The sequence below is a fragment of the Gopherus evgoodei genome, unplaced genomic scaffold (genome assembly GCF_007399415.2).
Source record: "Gopherus evgoodei ecotype Sinaloan lineage unplaced genomic scaffold, rGopEvg1_v1.p scaffold_33_arrow_ctg1, whole genome shotgun sequence".
Classification (NCBI taxonomy): domain Eukaryota; kingdom Metazoa; phylum Chordata; order Testudines; family Testudinidae; genus Gopherus; species Gopherus evgoodei.
The window spans coordinates 3,098,225-3,116,094 of NW_022060005.1; the positions used below are offsets into that span (position 1 = coordinate 3,098,225).

At 48.2% G+C, this 17,870-nt stretch overlaps 1 protein-coding gene and 1 pseudogene across 1 annotated transcript; both read right to left on the reverse strand.

Annotated features, from left to right (window-relative positions):
- Positions 1–937: 937 nt before the first annotated feature.
- On the reverse strand, positions 938–2,830 carry LOC115641036 (E3 ubiquitin-protein ligase TRIM39-like). Its single transcript, XM_030544151.1, has one exon. It carries the CDS (start codon positions 2,075–2,077, stop codon positions 1,616–1,618), a length of 462 nt encoding a protein of 153 aa, XP_030400011.1. The 5' UTR covers positions 2,078–2,830; the 3' UTR covers positions 938–1,615.
- Positions 2,831–2,890: 60 nt separating this feature from the next.
- LOC115641006 overlaps positions 2,891–17,870 on the reverse strand; it is a 79,154-nt pseudogene continuing 64,174 nt past the window's right edge.

Sequence of the window (17,870 nt, forward strand, 5' to 3'; positions counted from 1 at the left end):
TGCCATGGTGGCACACTGACCCAGGGGAGCCCCCTGGGCTTCTGGCTGCCGCGGCTGCGCCCTGACCCGGGGGACACCCTGGGCTGCCGGCTGCCGCGGCAGCGCCCTGACCCGGGGGCCCCTGGCCTGGCAGCTGCCGCGGCGGTGCACGCTGACCCAGGGTCAGTGTGCCTCCGCGGCAGCCAGCAGACCGGGGTTTCCCTGGGCCAGGGGATCCCCTGGGCTGCCGGCTGCCGTGGCGGCGCACTGACTCGGGGGACACCCTGGGCTGCTGGCTGCCGCGGCAGTGCCCTGACCCGGGGGACCCTATGGGCTGCCGGCTGCCGCGGCGGCGCGCTGACCCAGGGGACACCCTGGGCTGCGGGCTGCCGCGGCGGCGCCCTGACCCGGGGGACACCCTGGGCTGCGGGCTGCCATAGAGGCGCCCTGACCTGGGGGACACCCTGGGCTGCGGGCTGCTGCCGGCAGCTCAGACTCCCTCTCTGTCCCAGCAGCAGCGGCCGGTCAACCATTTAAAAAAAAATTGGGGGGCGCTTTTTGGTGCCCCCAAATCTCAGCGCCCTAGGCAACCGCCTAGTTCTCCTAAATGGTTGCACCAGCCCTGCCTGTGATACACAATAGCTTAGTTTCCTGGGGATTGAAATCAATGGCGCCAATTCAGATACTTCTTGTCAGGGGGCAAATTCTGGTCCCCACCCTGAAGCAGGAACCTTGTTCCAGTCCCCTGCCCCCCATCAGGGACGCCAGATCTCTCTCGGCCAGGAGTCTCCTCTCTCTCTTACCCACGTGGTGCATGAGCTGGTGCTGCCAGGAGTACAGTTCTCAGCAGACTGCCTGTGCGTCAAGCTACAACAGCACTCACTGCAACTTGGCCTTTCCCTGCTGTAGGCAGGGGCAGCCCAGTCAAATTTGAATGGCACTGCGACCCTCAGCCAGATAAATGCTCTGGACCGCTCCAGCAGCAGCTGTATTAATTTCAGTTGTTTAAAGGGGCCTTGCCTTGCCCTGTCCCCCTGACTTTGCAGCCTATTAAATTTTGAACAAGTGGAAAAGCCTAGGGGAAGGGGAGCTTTCACCACCTGCAGACCCCCTAATTGGCACCAGTGGCTGTCATACTTTAGTCTAATTTTGGTAGATGGGTTAGAGTGCGGGTGCTGGGAGCTGTTGGTGGCCTTTGATACACAGGCGGTCAGACTAGATATTTGGTGTCTCCTTCTGGCTTTGATCTTTGTGCAGCCCTAAGACCAGAGACGCACTGTGCCCCAGGGCCACAGCGGGGAGTGAAAGCTCCTCCAGACCCTGAGGGGGATTTTTCTGGGGGCCCCAAACTGACCAGGGCCCCTGGGCACAGGCCTCGTTGCCCCAAGCAGCCATCCACCACTGGTCCAGCCACACAACAATGGAACACAAGGTAAGAGGAGGACACAGGCCTGGTGGGAGCGCAGTTAGAGGAGGCAGGGCAGAGTATTTCTCAGGCACAGCTGTTTCCTGGCTCATGGGCGCTATGGCCAGGCTTCTGTGTCCCTCCCTAGCGTTGACAGCAGCGCAGGGCAGACGTGTGGGGCAGAAGGTCTCTCGTGTAAGTGGTGCCTGGGCTTTGTGCTGAATTTCACTGTCACTGCTGCCAGCTACAGGGAGAGGCTGAAAAAGAGGCACGGCACCCTATCTTGTACTCCTGGGCAGCCTCCTCAATGGGAACCACAGCGTGAGCGCGGTGAACCTGGGAGTCCCTGCAGCTCATGCAGATGGGGGTTTGATCCTCTGTGCAGAACAGGTCCAGAACCACCTGGTGTTCCCAGCACACCCGCTCCACCTCAGCCTCTTTGTCCACTTCCAGACTGATTTTTTCAGTTTCATCTGCCCCGCTGCCCGGCTGCCCCTGGAGCTTGTCCTCTCCGTGCCTAGGGGCCTTGTGGCACAGGGGGCAGGAGGTGGCTGTGCCCGACTCCCCCTTGAAGGTGATGACACAGAAGCGGCAGAACTTGTGCTTGCACCCTTTAAAGGTCACCAGGATCTTATAGGGGCCCTGGCAGCTCGAACAAACAACCAGACGCGGGCGGTGCAGGGCTGGGTTCATGGTGCCTCCGGGGAGTAGAGCTGAGTTAGCGTTCGCTTTCCTGCCTGAGCTGAGTTAGCTTTCACTTTCCTGCCTTGGGAAACACGGGACAACAGCTGGAGTGCCAGGAGCAGGTTGTTACTTTGCTGATCTAAGAATGGATCACTGCCCCAAGTCACCGCCGATTTCACGGCCTTCTCTGGCATCCATCCAGACCCTGATCATTCCCAGCCCAGCTTAATATCTAACCATATGCAATTAGTGTCAGGTAACAGCATAACAGCTGGGAGTTTGACAGTTTACTCAGGCAGGGAGTGCAGTGGGAGCAGAAAGACAAATGATTCCATGGGCAATCAGATAGTCAGGACACATCTGATGGTTGGAACTCCATCCTTTATTAAGATCTCCACCACCTACAACACATCCTGATTCTGTCTGAAACCTGAAGGACCAAGAACTCTATGAATTTCACTCCCTTCCTTTTATCACTGTAAACCTTTTTGCCCTGCTAGAAAAACAAATCCATTTAAAACAAAATCCCAAATAAAACTCAGAGCTTGTGAAACTGTTTGTGCTGATCTGTCTTCTTACCAAGTAAATATAAATAATTCCCCTCTGTTGACAATTCTGGTGATTTTATTGCAAGTCTCACAATATTTGATGTTTTCCTTAAAGCCCCATCTCCAGGAGTCATGTGTGAGACACGCAGCTTTATTTGAAACAAAGGTAAGTTTCTAGCCCTCGTGGTTGCAGATAAAAGCTTGAAAATGTGACCTGAATAGATTCATAGAAAGGCCAGAAGGGACCATCGTGATCATCTAGTCTGACTGCTTGCACATTACAGGCCACAGAACCTCACCCACCCACTCCTGTAATAGATCCATAACCACTGGCTGAGTTATTGCAGTCCTCAAATAATGGTTTCAAGACTTCAGGTTACAGAGAATCCACCATTTACACAAGTTTAAAGTTGCAAGGGTGTCTGCCAGTCTGCCAATGGAAAATTCTTTCCTGATCCCAAATATGGTGATCAGTTAGACCCTGAGCATTTCAGCAAGACCCACCAACCAGGCATCTGGGAAAGAATTATCTATAGTAACTCAGAGTCCTTCCCATCTAGTCTCTCATCATTAGCCGTTGGGGATATTTGCTACTAGTCATTGCACATCGGCTACATGCCACTGTAGGCAAGCTCATCATACCATCCCCTCCATAAACTTATCAAGCTCAATCATGAAGCCACTTAGGTTCCTTGCCCCCGCTGCTCATATTTGGGGCAGGCGATTCTCCCCCAGTTGTAAAGATTAAGGATAAAGTACATAGGTGACTTAGGAACCTATGTCCCATTTTCAAAAGTGACTGTGGCCTTTAGGGGTGTCTCATGGGTTCTGTCCACACCACAATAAAAAACCAGCAGCATCAAGTCTCAGAGCCTGGATCAATTGATGCCTGCTTGTGGGGCTAAAATTGTGCTGGGCAAGCCTGGGTTTAAATAAACCGGTTTAGCTGAACTGTTGCAAACCCCTGTGTAGACATTCTTCATGAGTGCTAGTCTTATTTCAGTTGAAGAGCAGCTTATTCCAATTTAACTTAAATCTGTTCCCAATCAGTTTACACTAAAAATCAAAAGAAGACAGTGAAATTAGCATCTCTACACTGACTTTTGCACTGGTTTAACTAAATCAGTTTGGAGTCACTGGGTCTGATTCCCCTCTTACTCACCCCAGTGTAGATCAGGAGTAACCCCACTGATGTTAATGGCCCAAGATGATAACCAAAATTCAGGTCTTGCTGAGTTGTTTCTGAAAGGAGGAAAAATGAATGATATGAGCTAGGATATCTAGTGAGTACAGAGGCAGTTGGCGGAAGCACTAAAAGCCCCCAGGTTCTGGAGAAAGCTGGGGTATTAATCTGCTCAGATCATTCTTTTAGCTCTTTTCTGAACCTTTCCAATGGTTTTGTCCACTCCATTGTTTCAAGTTTCAGCTGTCTGCTTTGGCACTGCACCAGGATCCATGTTTCTAGTTAAGGGCTGAGTTCAGGCTGAGAGTTCTGCTCTGGTGTTTGTTGCTTGAAGTTCGAGGGGTCTACAATACACTATGCCATTGCCAGCATCCTTCCTGAGGCAAATTGTGGTAGTATCCAGTCGCTTTAGTTGAATGGATGAGAGTGTGGAGAGAGAGAGAGAGAAAGAGCATATGGCCCTTGTCTCTTCTGTTATGCTCTTCCAGAGGGTCTCATGGACAACAACAGAGGATCCAGGGTGGCCTCTGTGTTTGAATTTCCATGATGCATTCCCCAAAGAAGCCAGTAGATGGTACTGGAGTATTGCAGAGTCTGTAGCTGATATTTCTGTGGTGAGCTGGCTGACAAGCTTTATTCCTGGAGAAAATCTGCGACATTGCGGCACAGCAGAAAAATGCACCATCACTCCCCTCATTCCTTTTGCTGCCTTGCAGAAAATGGTTTCTGCGGGGAAGCAAAGAGAAGCTGCACCAGTGCTCACTCACCTCCCAGCAGAGCAGATGCTCAGTTCCCACAGCCCGGGGAGAGGAAAATCTCTTGGAGGTGCGGAGGGGTGGCGGGGACCAGGGACATTAGTTGGGAGGGGAACAGAGATGGAGTTGCCCCTCCTCCTCTGGATCCTAGATATTGGCATAGAAAGTGTGCTTATTAAGTTTGCAGATGACACCAAACTGGGAGGGATTGCATCTGCTTTGGAGGATAGGGTCAAAATTCAAAATGATCTGGACAAATTGGAGGAATGGTCTGAGGAAAACAGGATGCAGTTTAATAAAGACAAATGCAAAGTGCTCCACTTAGGAAGGAACAATCAGTTTCACACATACAGAATGAGAACAGACTGTCTAGAAAGGAGTATGGCAGAAAGGGATCTAGGGATTATAGTGGACCACAAGCTAAATATGAGTCAACAGTGTGATGCTGTTGCAAAAAAAGCAAACGTGATTCTGGGATGCATTAACAGATGTGTTGTGAGCAAGACACGAGAAGTCATTCTTCCGCTCTACTCTGTGCTGGTCAGGCCTCAGCTGGAGTACTGTGTCCAGCTCTAGGCACCGCATTTCAAGAAAGATATGGAGAAATTGGAAAGGGTCCAGAGAAGAGCATCAAGAATGATTAAAGGTCTTGAGAACATGACCTATGAAGGAAGGCTGAAAGAATTGGGTTTGTTTAGTTGGAAAAGAGAAGACTCAGGGGACATGATAGCAGTTTTCAGGTATCTAAAAGGGTGTCATCAGGAGGAAGGAGAAAACTTGTTCACCTGAGCCTCTAAGGATAGAACAAAAAGCAATGGGCTTAAACTGCAGCAAGGGAGGTTTAGGCTGGACATTAGGAAAAAGTTCCTAACTGTCAGGGTGGTTAAACATTGGAATAAACTGCCTAGGGAGGTTGTGGAATCTCCATCTCTGGAGATATTTAAGAGTAGGTTAGATAAATGTCTATCCGGGATGATCTAGACAGTATTTGGTCCTGCCATGAGGGCAGGGGACTGGACTCGATGACCTCTTGAGGTCCCTTCCAGTCCTAGAGTCAATGAATCCAAGAATCTAAGAATCCAGCGAGAGTCGTTTTGGGATTAAGGAAAGTACAGTAAGTATGTTTCAATGGAGACCCACACACATGGCTTCCTGGGGAACCTATCTGGGAGAGGTAAATCATCCACCCCAAAGTTCCTCTGTTCAATAGTAATGGCCTCAAAGTATCTCCAGCAAATCCATCCTTGTTACTTTACAATGGGGCTATTTCACATAGAATTAGAGGGGTAAACACCAGTCCAGTGGCAAGTGCTAGATGGAGGGGAGGGGATTACCCTTTCGAATTCATTGAGAGAAATAGCACTAATGTGGAGTTAAGGTTGCCCACTGTTGCTTCCTTTCTTTCCACAATTCGGAGTGTGGCTAAATGTAACCCTGTATTTCCTGATTTCCAGAGAGTTAAGGCAAAGTCTCCCACACCATTCCTCCAACAACCTTTACTCTGTCATCAGAATAGGCAGGAGGTATTAGGCCAAAACCAGGTCTGATCTGTCCCTGACAAAATCAGCCATTTTGTGTCATGTCCAGCCCTGTGTTCTACCATCCCTCCCCCTCTGATGCACTCACTGATCCTCCCTGCTTTAGGTATAGCTGGGATCACCAGGGGATTAGACGCAGCCAGTGGCCGGAGCTCAGACTGCCATCTGAGGACAGGGACAGCTGCAAGCCTGCAACTAGTGGGGTCAGGGTCCTTTTCTTCGGGGCTGTGCTATGTGTAAGGGGACATAATTGGCGTCACGAACAGGATCCTATCCACACGGTCCACCCCATTAATTTACTGGTTGAGTTCTAGTAGCACTGTCCAGGCCTGGTTGAGCACTCTACCATGGCTGGAATTGAAGAACTACGAACCCAGTTTGCTGAACTTCAGCGCAAATTATCAGACCAAGCCGAGGCATTACAACAAGCTAGAACTGAACAGAGAGAAGCCTTATCACTGACCGACGCAGTAATAGACCAACAGACAGCAGAAGCTAAGAAATCTCCTACTATTTATGTCCGACGGGAGCGGAAGTTCATGGAGTTTGGTGGCTTCCCAACTAGACCAGGAGACATTATGGTTGAGGAGTGGGTCAAGTCTGTGAAGGCAGCTCTGCGTGTGCTAAGAGTACTTGAAGAAGATCATGTGGACTTCATAGAGGAGCACCTCAAGGGCCAGGCCAAGGCCACAGTAAAGTTCATGGCCGTGGCAGACAAGAAAAATGTGGAAAGGGTATTTGAACTCCTCCTAGAAGTGTATGGGGACAAGGTACCTATTGGAACCTGACTAAAGGAGTTCTCTGAGAGAAAGCAGGAGCCCGGTGAAACTATCCGGGCATATGCATATGAGCAAAGTCAAGCGGCGAGACCCTCAACGAGTTCCAGACCCAGATACGGTTCTGAAAGAGCAGTTAGTGCTGGGGCTCCAGGATGATTCCCTCTGCTGTGAAATGAAAAGGAGGTTTAAGGAAGAGCCCAGTAAGAAGAGGAAGTTCCTGTGGCAGAGACAGCCAAGCCTAACCCCCGTACACGAAGTGGGGGCCTAGTGAATGCAGCTGCTGGGGAAAAAGCCCTGCCCCAAACACAGCTAACATTGGAAAGCTTAAGTGAAGCTGTCCAAAAACTGGCGGTCCAACAGGGGGAGATGCTGAAAGTGATGACTGAGGTGATGAAAAGGAAAAACCCCACCAATATGCCAAGATATCCAAGGGCCCCAGGACCCCGAAGACCTCCACTGAAGGACGAGCTGGGAAGATACATTTGTTACACTTGCGAAAGGCCAGGACATACTAGCCGAGAATATACACTGAGAAGGAGACTGGAGTCCCAGGCACCTGAAATTCAAGAGGTACAGGGAGCAAGCAGCCCACTGTCAGAAGGCCGAGTGGGGACTGAAGGGTTTCTACGGCTGTCCCTAGGAAAAGGGCAGTGTGTCAGCAGCGAGGAAAAGGACCCTGATGATGTTAGTATATTCAACGACTTCTGTGGCTGAGCTTTCGGGGACTGCTTGACAGTGGAAATAACCACAGCAGGGGTGAGAACCTGCTGCTTGATAGACACTGGCTCAGAAGTCACCACTATTTCTGAATCATATTTCCGAAACCACTTAAGAGAGAGAGATCTGATCATGCATAATTCCTGATTTGTACAGCTAAAGGGAGCTAATGGACTTGCCATCCCTGTGGTGGGGTGCCTTGAAGCTGATGTAGGGTACATGGGTCGAACAATCCCTGGGAAATGCATCTTTATCCTAAAGGACACAGCTTCAGGAAAGACTTTAATGGAGAACAGAGTACTGGGAATTCTTGGGATGAATATTATAAGAGAGCTGAAAGAATTACTGTTGGTAGGAGAAGGGACTGAGGAGATGAACTGTCATGGGCAGCCTAGGAAGGACGCTACACTGCAGTGGGTACTAGCCCAAGTAGAGAGAGATGGACGTTTCCCGGGGCCAACGGGACAAATTGGCTATGTTAAGGTAGCAGGGAGACAGAAGGTGGTTATACCTCCCTGGAGTGGGAAGATTACTGATGCATGTTCCCAGGTCCCAAGCGACTTTGACGGATACAGAGTGCTTGTCGAGCCAGCACCTGGGGCCAGTTTCCCTAATGGGCTCCTGGTTGCAAATGTACTTGCTAATGCCAGCAAAGGAAAAGTGCCAGTCAGGTTGTTAAACTCAAGTAAGAAGGCCATAAAGTTGTGCCCCCGAACCAGGGTGGCAGAGATACATCAACCTGAAGGAGTGGTGCCCCCTGTGGGGGTGGCCTTGGAAGAAAATGGGGATGAGCTGCAGGTGATAAAAGTAAAAGAAGGCACACAGGTTATCATATCGCAAGTGGCTCCCGATGGAGAGCTACCCATTCCAGTCCAAGTGGACCTCCAACAGCTAACCCCTACACAGGTCGGCCGTTTGCGGGCACTACTGGAGAAACATCAAGAGGTCTTTTCCAGGGACGAGTGGGACTTCAGTTACACCACCACAGTGACACACCAAATAGCCACTGGAGATGCTGTCCCGATAAAACAGAGACACTGGCGGATTTCACCATGAGTGTTCCAGGAGGTAAAAAAACACATCCTGGACCTAGTGACTCAGGGTGTCCTTAAAGAAAGCCACAGTCCGTGGGCATCACCTGCAGTCATTTTAATAAAAAAAGATGGTGGGGTGCGATTTTGCTGTGACTACAGGAAACTGAATGAGGTAACACACAAGGATGCCTACCCACTACCCAGGGTGGAAAAGTCACTGGATGCATTAGGAAGTGCAAGAGTGTTTTCAACCCTTGACTTAACTTCTGGTTATTTCCAGGTTGCAGTGGAAGAACGAGACCAGGAAAAGGCAGCAGTGACGACTCCGTTTGGGCTGTTTGAATGGACACATATGCCATTTGGCTTGTGTAATGCATCTGCTATGTTCCAGAGACTAATGGACGTGGTTTTGGGAGACTACATCTTAGACACTTTGCTGATATACCTGGATGATATTATTGTGTTTTCCAAGGATTTTGAGAGTCATATGGAAAAATTGGACTTGGTTTTCATACGATTGAAGGAACATGGATTAAAGCTGAAGCCAAGCAAGTGCTGCCTCCTACGTGAAAAAGTCAAATTCTCGGGCCATGTGATTTCAAAGGAAGGAATCCAGGTAGATGAGGAGAAGACCAGGGCGCTGGAAAATTGGCCGGTCCCCAAGAATGCCAAGCAAGTGCAGCAGGCTCTAGGTTTCATGAGCTATTACAGACGATTCGTTCCAAAGTTTGCGCACATTGCTGAACCGCTATATGGACTAGAGGGCCAACCCGCCCAAAGGAAGGGAAAGGACCAATGTTTTGTGTGGGATGATGCCTGTCAGACAGCTTTTGACAAATTAAGACATCAGCTGATGTCACCACCTGTACTTGCATATCCTGACTTTAGCCTGCCATTTATAGTGACAGCTGATGGAAGCATGCACGGCCTAAGTACGGTGCTCAGCCAGAAGCAAGAGGGGGGCCGAGCATGTGATCGCATATGCAAGCCGAGGGCTGAGAAGGTCAGAAAGAAATGACAAAAACTATAGTGCTTTTAAACTAGAACTGTTGGCCTTTAAGTGGGCTATCACTGAAAAATTTAAGGATTATTTAGTGTACTCTAAATTCACAGTAATCTCAGACCACAAGCCATTCCGATACCTGGCAACAGCTAACTTAGGTGCAACTGAACACCGCTGGGTGGCCCAACTCACTGAGTTCACTTTTGAAGTACAGTATAAACCTGGAAGGCAGAACATCAATGCTGACACGCTGTCTAGATTGCCTCTGGAGGAGGAATCAGAAGAGGGTGAGGATCTAGAGAAAGACTTCCTAGTCATTCCTGCAGATGTTGTGTGTATGTGTTTGTGGCTAGAGAATCCAAAGCCCGAGGACAAAGTGACAGTAGAGGATGCAGTACAAAACCTGGTAAAAGGGGAGAGCGCAATAATCTCGGGGTACTCATGGGAGGAGATTCAAACTCTGCAACGAGAAGGTGATGTTGGACCTGTCTTAGTGGCAGTCATGGCCGAACAAGGCCATATCGGAGATTTGGGGCCACATACCCGCAGTCTAAGAAGCTAGCCAGACAGTGGGAACGACTTAGATTACACTGTGGAGTGCTGTTCCGGGTAACATATCATCCCCGAGATGGTGAGGAAGTGTGGCAGTTAGTGGTACCTGTGTCACTCCGCCGTCAAGTTTATGAAGCCAGGCATGACCATGGGGGACATTTCGAAGACAGGAGCACTCTGGAGGTGATGAGGAGAAACTATTACTGGCCCACGATGGGTAGCGATGTGCAAGTGTGGATCCGTCAGTGCAAACGGTGTGCCTTAGCCAAGGATGTGTTTCCTCCTAACCGAGCCCCTTTGACCTGTACTAATGTGACTGCCCCAGTGGAGGTCCTAGCAATGGATTACACACGGCTGGAAAGATCTTCAGAGGGGCATGAGAACATACTGGTTCTCACGGACATGTTCACCCGATTCACTGTTGCAGTTCAACTAGAAACCAGACAGCGCGGACAACGACTGATGCCCTCATAAAACACTGGTTTGTGTACTATGGTTGTCTGGCATGGTTACACTCAGATCAGGGGAGGAATTTTGAATCAGAGGGGATAGCCAAATTCTGTAAACTATATGGCATAGCCAAAAGCCGAACAACACCCTACCGCCCGCAAGGAAACGCTCAGTGCGAGAGATTTAACCGGACAATGCACGATATGCTAAGAACATTCCCGCTGGAAAAGAAGCCAGCCTGGCAGGAACATCTCCCTGAGCTGGTGTTGGCCTATAACAGCCATGTCCATTCATCAACAGGTTACGCTCCTTTTTATCTCATGTTTGGGAGGGATCTCAGGTTGCCATTGGATATTCGGGACAGAGAGGGCCCTGAGGAGGATGTGGTGACCAATTTGGATGACTGGGTCAAAGGTCACCATGACAGGCTGAAGATAGCCTGTGAAGTTGCTCTCAATACAACTGAAGACATAGCCCAAAGTAGGAAAAGGACTTATGATTGCAAGTTCAGTGGGGCTCTCATCAGGCCTGGTGAGCGTGTACTAGTTCATAACCAAAGGCACCAGGGTCGTAATAAAATACAGGACAAGTGGGAGTCAAATCCCCACATTGTAGTCACTCACAACAATCCCGAGCTACCAGTTTAAACCATCCGGCCTGAACGAGGAGGTCCTGCGAGAGTAATACATAGGGATCAGCTGAAACATTGCACTCTTAGTCCAGACAGGGACCATAGGAGGCGTAGATCAGTACACTCTGAGGAGGGTGAAACCATTCGGGAAATGGGTCTAGTCCCACAAACCGAATACAGAGGGGGACAGAGTGGGGCAAACCCAAACCCTAACGGGAATGGCCAGATCCCTCAAACAGACCCAGTATTACCTGAGGATGGGGAAACAGAAAATATGGGTAATAAACCACCAGTCTTAAGAAGGTCTCAGAGGGCTAATAAAGGCGTACTTCCTGTTAGACTTAGAGATAATTATGTTATTGGTTCTATGTAGTGTTTTAATGAATAGTTATGTATAATATTAAGAAGTAGATGTGGAGTGTTAACTATGTCAAATGTTCTTTTGATAATTGTTAATGGGTTTTTAATATAATATGATGTGGATATATGTAGTTTTTATGGGGCCCGGATGTACTGGTGTGAATATTGTGGCTGTGGCAGAATTTTAGCAGGGGGGAATGTAAGGGGACTGTTATCCCCTTACTAACATTCAGTCGGGGTGTTTTGGTTGCTAGCTCCCAGCACTAGAAGGGGAGGGATCGATGGCAAATCAGGACCCTGAGACTGATAGTCCCCAGGAACAATGGCGAGAGGCCAATGCTCCAGGTCAGCCTGATTGACAGGGCGGGCAGGCTAATCAAGGAGACGGGAGGCCACGGTGGGTCCCGTCCTCCGTGTGAGCTGGAATTGCCTGGGTCAGACGGAGTAGGGGCCCAAGCTAAGCTGCTGGGAGCAGAGCTGCAACCCAAAAAGCCAGAGCACAGCCCAGAGAGAGAGACCTGCCCTGGGAGGAGAGCTGCAGCAACCAGAGCCAGAGGGGCCAGACAAGCAGCCCAGGAAGCAGGTGAGAGCTCAAAGCAGAGTCACAGAAGCAGCCTGCAGAGCAGACCTGCCCTGGGAGCAGAGCTGTAGCAACTGGAGCCAGAGAGGCCAGAGAAGCAGCCCAGGGAGCTGAAGGCAGAGCAGCAGCAGCAGCCGTGCTGAGGCAGAGTGGAGCTGGGGCTGGAGCAGTCTGAAGCTGGGTGCGGTGAGCAGCTGGGGAGAGCGAGGAGGACCCTGGGCAGTGGGCCCAGCACAGGAAAATGCCTCAGCCAAGAGGCTCTGCAGGCCAGACTTGGAGGGGGATCATAACCCTGACAGAACGGGGGTGACACTGGGGAGAAGGGTTCTGTCACCCAGAACCTGAGAGTGTGTGGCCACTGCCAGAGCAAGTGTCCAACCCGCAGCATCCCTGCAGCACAGCCAGGGCCTGAGAAGGAGGCCTGGGACCTACAAGGAACAGCATGTGAAGTGCCCTGATGTCCAGAGACACTGTTTGTGATGGTCCCTGCCACAGAGCGGGATGATGTGTTTTCCTTTAACCTTTCCAAATTTTCCTTATTCTTTTTTTTAAATTAATTGTTAATTAAATAACTTGTATTTGCTTTAAATTGTATGATGTGATCAGTGGGTCAGGGAGGTGTGCAGTGAAAAGAGAGTACCCCGGAGTGGGACACCCTAGCCCCCGTTCTGGGTGACCACAGCAGGGTTGGGGGTTGAGCCCCCCAGGAATCCTGGGCCCAGCCTTGTTGGGGTTATGAGGACTCTGCCAGACAGGAGAGTGGAAAGGGAGCCCTCGAGGGCAGGGAGGCCTCTGGGTGAAGGAAGTGGGAGCGAGGACTCAGATCCTTTTGCCAGCCCACTTCACCAGGGTAGTGCAGAAGCCAGGAAAGTTCCCCACAATAGCGGGACCATTCCCCTGCTTACATATGCAAGGAGTCTGAGTAGCTGAGCAAAGTGGACCCTCTTGGATCTAAAACAATATATGACAGTTTTTCAAAAAAGGCCTGTAGAGTATTCCACCACCAAGGTCTGAGCTCACACTGACGCATTGGCCACACTCAGGACAGTTATAGGGTTTCTCACCAGGGATGATTCTCTGATGGGCTTGAATATTTTTAGTTTGCCTGAGAGCTCTGCCAGGGGAAGTGGCTCTGCCCTGTGCCTCCTCCACTGGGATCTTTTCCTGACCTGAGCTGCCTCGACTCTCACAGGCTGCCACCTACTCAGGAATCTGGTAAATGTTCCCTTCGGAGTTTCCTGATACCGCCCCCTGCAGACAGTGGCGTAGCCAGGTTCTAACATCAGGGGGAGCAAACACAAAAAAAGGCACTACCTGACATATCAAATTACTAATTACATACTTTTAAATGTTACACATATTTATTTGTACTTAAAATAAAAACACAAGAATGATCCAGCCACGGAAGGGTTTGCACAGCCAGCATTTCACAGGAGGACTTTAGATTACACTTTGATATAATTAAGGAAAGTCATTAAGGACATTGAGGTCAGTGGTAATTGGGACAAAATACAACATGGTTTTACAAAAGGTAGATGTGCCAAACCAATCTGATCTCCTTCTTTGAGAAGGTAACAGATTTTTTAGACAAAGGAAACGCAGTGGATCTAATTTACCTCGATTTCAGTAAGGCATTTGATGCAGTTCCACATGGGGAATTATTAGCTAAATTGGAAAAGATGGGGATCAATATGAAAATTGAAAGGTGGATAAGGAACTGGTTAAAGGGGAGACTACAACGGGTCATACTGAAAGGTGAACTGTCAGCCTGGAAGGAGGTTACTAGTGGAGTTCCTCAGGGATCAGTTTTGGGACCAATCTTATTTAATCTTTTTATTACTGACCTTGGCACAAAAAGTGGGAATGTGCTAATAAAGTTTGTAGATGACACAAAGCTGGAAGGTATTGCTAACACAGAGAAAGACTGGGATATCATACAGGAAGATCTGGATGACCTTGTAAACTCGAGTAATAGGATGAAATTTAATAGTGAAAAGTGCAAGGTCATGCATTTAGGGATTAACAACAAGAATTTTGGTTATAAATTGGGGACACATTAGTTGGAAGTAACAGAGGAGGAGAATGACCTCGGAGTATTGGTTGATCACAGGATGACTGAGCCACCAATGTGATATGGCCGTTAAAAAAACTAATGCAGTTTTAGGATGCATCAGGCGAGGTATTTTCAGCAAAGATAAAGAGGTGTTAGTACCATTATATAAGGCACTGGTGAGACCTCATCTGGAATACTGTGTGCAGTTCTGGTCTCTCATGTTTAAGAAGGATGAATTCAAACTGGAATAGGTACAGAGAAGGGCTACTAGGATGATCCGAGGAATGGAAAACGTGTCTTATGAAAGGAGATCAAAAAGCTTGGCTTGTTTAGCCTAACCAAAAGAAGGTTGCGGGGAGATATGATTGCTCTTTATAAATATATCAAAGGGATAAATACCAGGGAGGGAGAGGAATTATTTAAACTTAGTACCAATGTGGACACAAGAACAAATGGATATAAATTGGACACTAGGAAGTTTAGACTTGAAATTAGATGAAAGTTTCTAACCATTAGAGGAGTAAAGTTCTGGAACAGCCTTCCAAGGGGAGCAGTGGGGGCAAAAGTCATATCTGGCTTCAAGACTAAGGCTGATAAGTTTATGGAGGGGATGGGATGAGGGGATAGCCTAATTTTGGCAATTAATTGACCTTTGATTATTAGCAGGTAAATAGGCCCAATGGTCTGTGATAGGATGTTAGATGGGGTGGGATCTGAGTTACTACAAAGAATTCTTTCCTGGATGCTGGCTGGTGAGTCTTGCCCACATGCTCAGGGTTTAACTGATCACCATATTTGGGGGCGGGAAGGAATTTTCCTCCAGGGAAGATTGGCTGAGGCCCTGGAGGTTTTTCGCCTTCCTCTGCAGCATGGAGCATGGGTCACCTGCTGGAGGATTCTCTGCACCTTGAGGTCTTTAAACCATGATTTGAGGACTTCAGTAACTTAGACATAGGTTAGGGGTTTGTTACAGGAGTGGGTGGGTGAGATTCTGTGGCCTGGGTTGTGCAGGAGGTCAGACTAGATGACCATAATGGTCCCTCTGACCTTAAGTCTATGAATCTATACTTTAGATTCTAGAAAGTAAATGACAGAATACAGTAGTTTATAATTGTCACAGGTTAAAAAAAAATTACTGGCCATTTTTTCCAGTTCCTAATTTCATTTTAAAATCAATCAGTGAAATGCACTTTATTTATAATAGACCATACTACTAAAGCCACCAAAAACACATGACAAATACAAGTTTTATGAGAATTGGTTAGCAAAGATCTCATAGCTCTTCAGGGTTGGACAAAGCAGTAATTCCCCTTAAAGTAGCTTTATACATGGGGTTTTTTTAAAACAAAAGACATCTCTACGACACAGGTTGGCAGTCTAACATTTCTGAAACACTGAGTACTGAAAGTTAGGGTTTTTACCAATTTAAGCTGTACACACACACACACACACACCTCTTCCTGCTTTCCTATCACCAGTTCTGTTACTACTGGAATGAAATCTAGGCATCCGTAAAATAGCTAGTTCCACATTGTTCTTCAAACCTCAGATCAGAGAAATGCAGCTTTGCATTTGAGATACTGTATGACTGTAGTACATTTTGCACTGCCTGCATCTATACTGACATCAGGAGAGGAGAAGAGGACAAGACTGTCCCTAGCATATATGATTTAAAAAAAAAGGCGAGACACACCCACCATCAATGCAACAAGAAGGAAGAACAGTAGCTGGGGCCAAGAAAGAAGATGCAATAAAACCCTCCAGTACCCACAACTGATATCTGAAAAGCATCAGTTGCTCTGCAGATCAAAGAAAGAAAGAGCAGCCAGTACTCAGACAGATAGGATCCTTATGACCTACATAGGAGAAGTACACTTTCTATGTAAACTGTAGCAGTTTCCCAAGAGTTTTCTGATGGACTTATTTATTAAGCAAAAATTAAGATTAGGAGTCTGATTTAAATTTTGTAAATTTTCAGTTTTAGTTAACTGTGGAACTATTGCAGCTACTTTTATTTTATTCCTGCCTTTATAAAAAGCTACAGAGTTATAACAGATAATTACAAAGACAAAAGTACATGCTTTAATATAATTAAGACCGGACCTTCCCAAGATGAAAACTACATCATGGAAGAGTCCTACAACCAGGTATTTGAGGCCAATCCCTTTATCAATGGAATCCTCAACCAAAATGTGAGGAAAGAGAAGAGTCACCCTCTGACTTTTGACAATAATTCAAGGTCAGCCAGCCACCAAGAAGACCGGCACCATTCATATTCTGAAAAGCAGCAAAGAGTCCTGGGGCATCTCATAGACTAACAGACGTATTGGAGCATGAGCTTTCGTGGATGAATACCCACTTCGTCAGATGCATGTAGTGAAAATTTCCAGGGGCAGGTATATATATGCAAGCAAGAAGCAGGCTAGAGATAACAAGGTTAGTTCAATCAGGGAGGATGAGTCTATTACTTTGGATTTATCTATCTTGAATAGTGTATCATCTGCAAACTTTGCCACTTCACTGCTCAGATTTTCAGATTGTTAATGAATACGTTGACCACCACAGGTCCCAGCACAGTTCCTTGGGGGACCCCATTGTTTAACTCTCTCCATTTTGAAAATTGACCATTTATTCCCACACTTAGCTTCCTATCATCTAACCAGCGACTGATCTGTGAGGGTGTCTACCTGTTATCCCTTAGGAACTTAGTCCTTTAAGAGCCATTGGTAGAACCTTGTTGGTCTTTCTGAAAATCCAAGTACACTATCCACTGGCTTGCCTTTACTCACATGTTGGCTGACCCCTCATAATCATGCCTCACTATTTACAAATGCCATGTTGGCTCTTTCTCAACACATCATGTTTCTCTGTGTGTCAGATAATTCTGTTCTTTACCATGGGTTCTACCAACTTGCCCAGTGCTGAAGTTAAGCTCCAGAAGTGATCCTGGCCAGTAAACCTTTTTTAGAAATCAGTGTTACATTAGTTACCTTCCAATCATCTAGTACAGAGGCTTGTTTCAGTGACAGATGACATACCACCATTAGTAACTCTGAATTTAATTTCACATTTGAGTTCCTTCAACAATCTTGGGGAAACACCAGCTGGTCCTGGTAACTTACTACTGTTTAATCTATAAGCATGTTCTAAAGCCCTCTCTATTGACCGGGGTACAATGTGCAGTTCACTTCTCTGCTTAGTACATGGGGACCATCCCCCCTACAACTCCTAACAGCCACCTCCAGCTCTGAGCAGTGATGAGCTGCCAAAATCTTAACAACCGGTTCCTTCCTCACCTCACAAGGTGTTATGGCCCACCCCTGCCCCCCGGAACTCCTGCCCCATCCAACCCCCTGCATTTCTTGACCACCCCTCCCAGGACCCCTTCCCCATCCACCTCCCTTCCCTGTGCCCTAACTGCCCTCTGCCGCCCCATCCAACCCCTCCTCTCATCCCTAATGGCTCCCCAGGACCCCTGCTCCATCCAACCACCCCTTCTCCCTGTCCCCTGACTGCCACTGGAATCCCTGCTCCATACTGCCTCCCACCACCTCATCCAACCTCCCCCTCCTTCCTGACTGCTCCCCTAGGACTCCTGCCCCCATTCAACCCCCCTGTT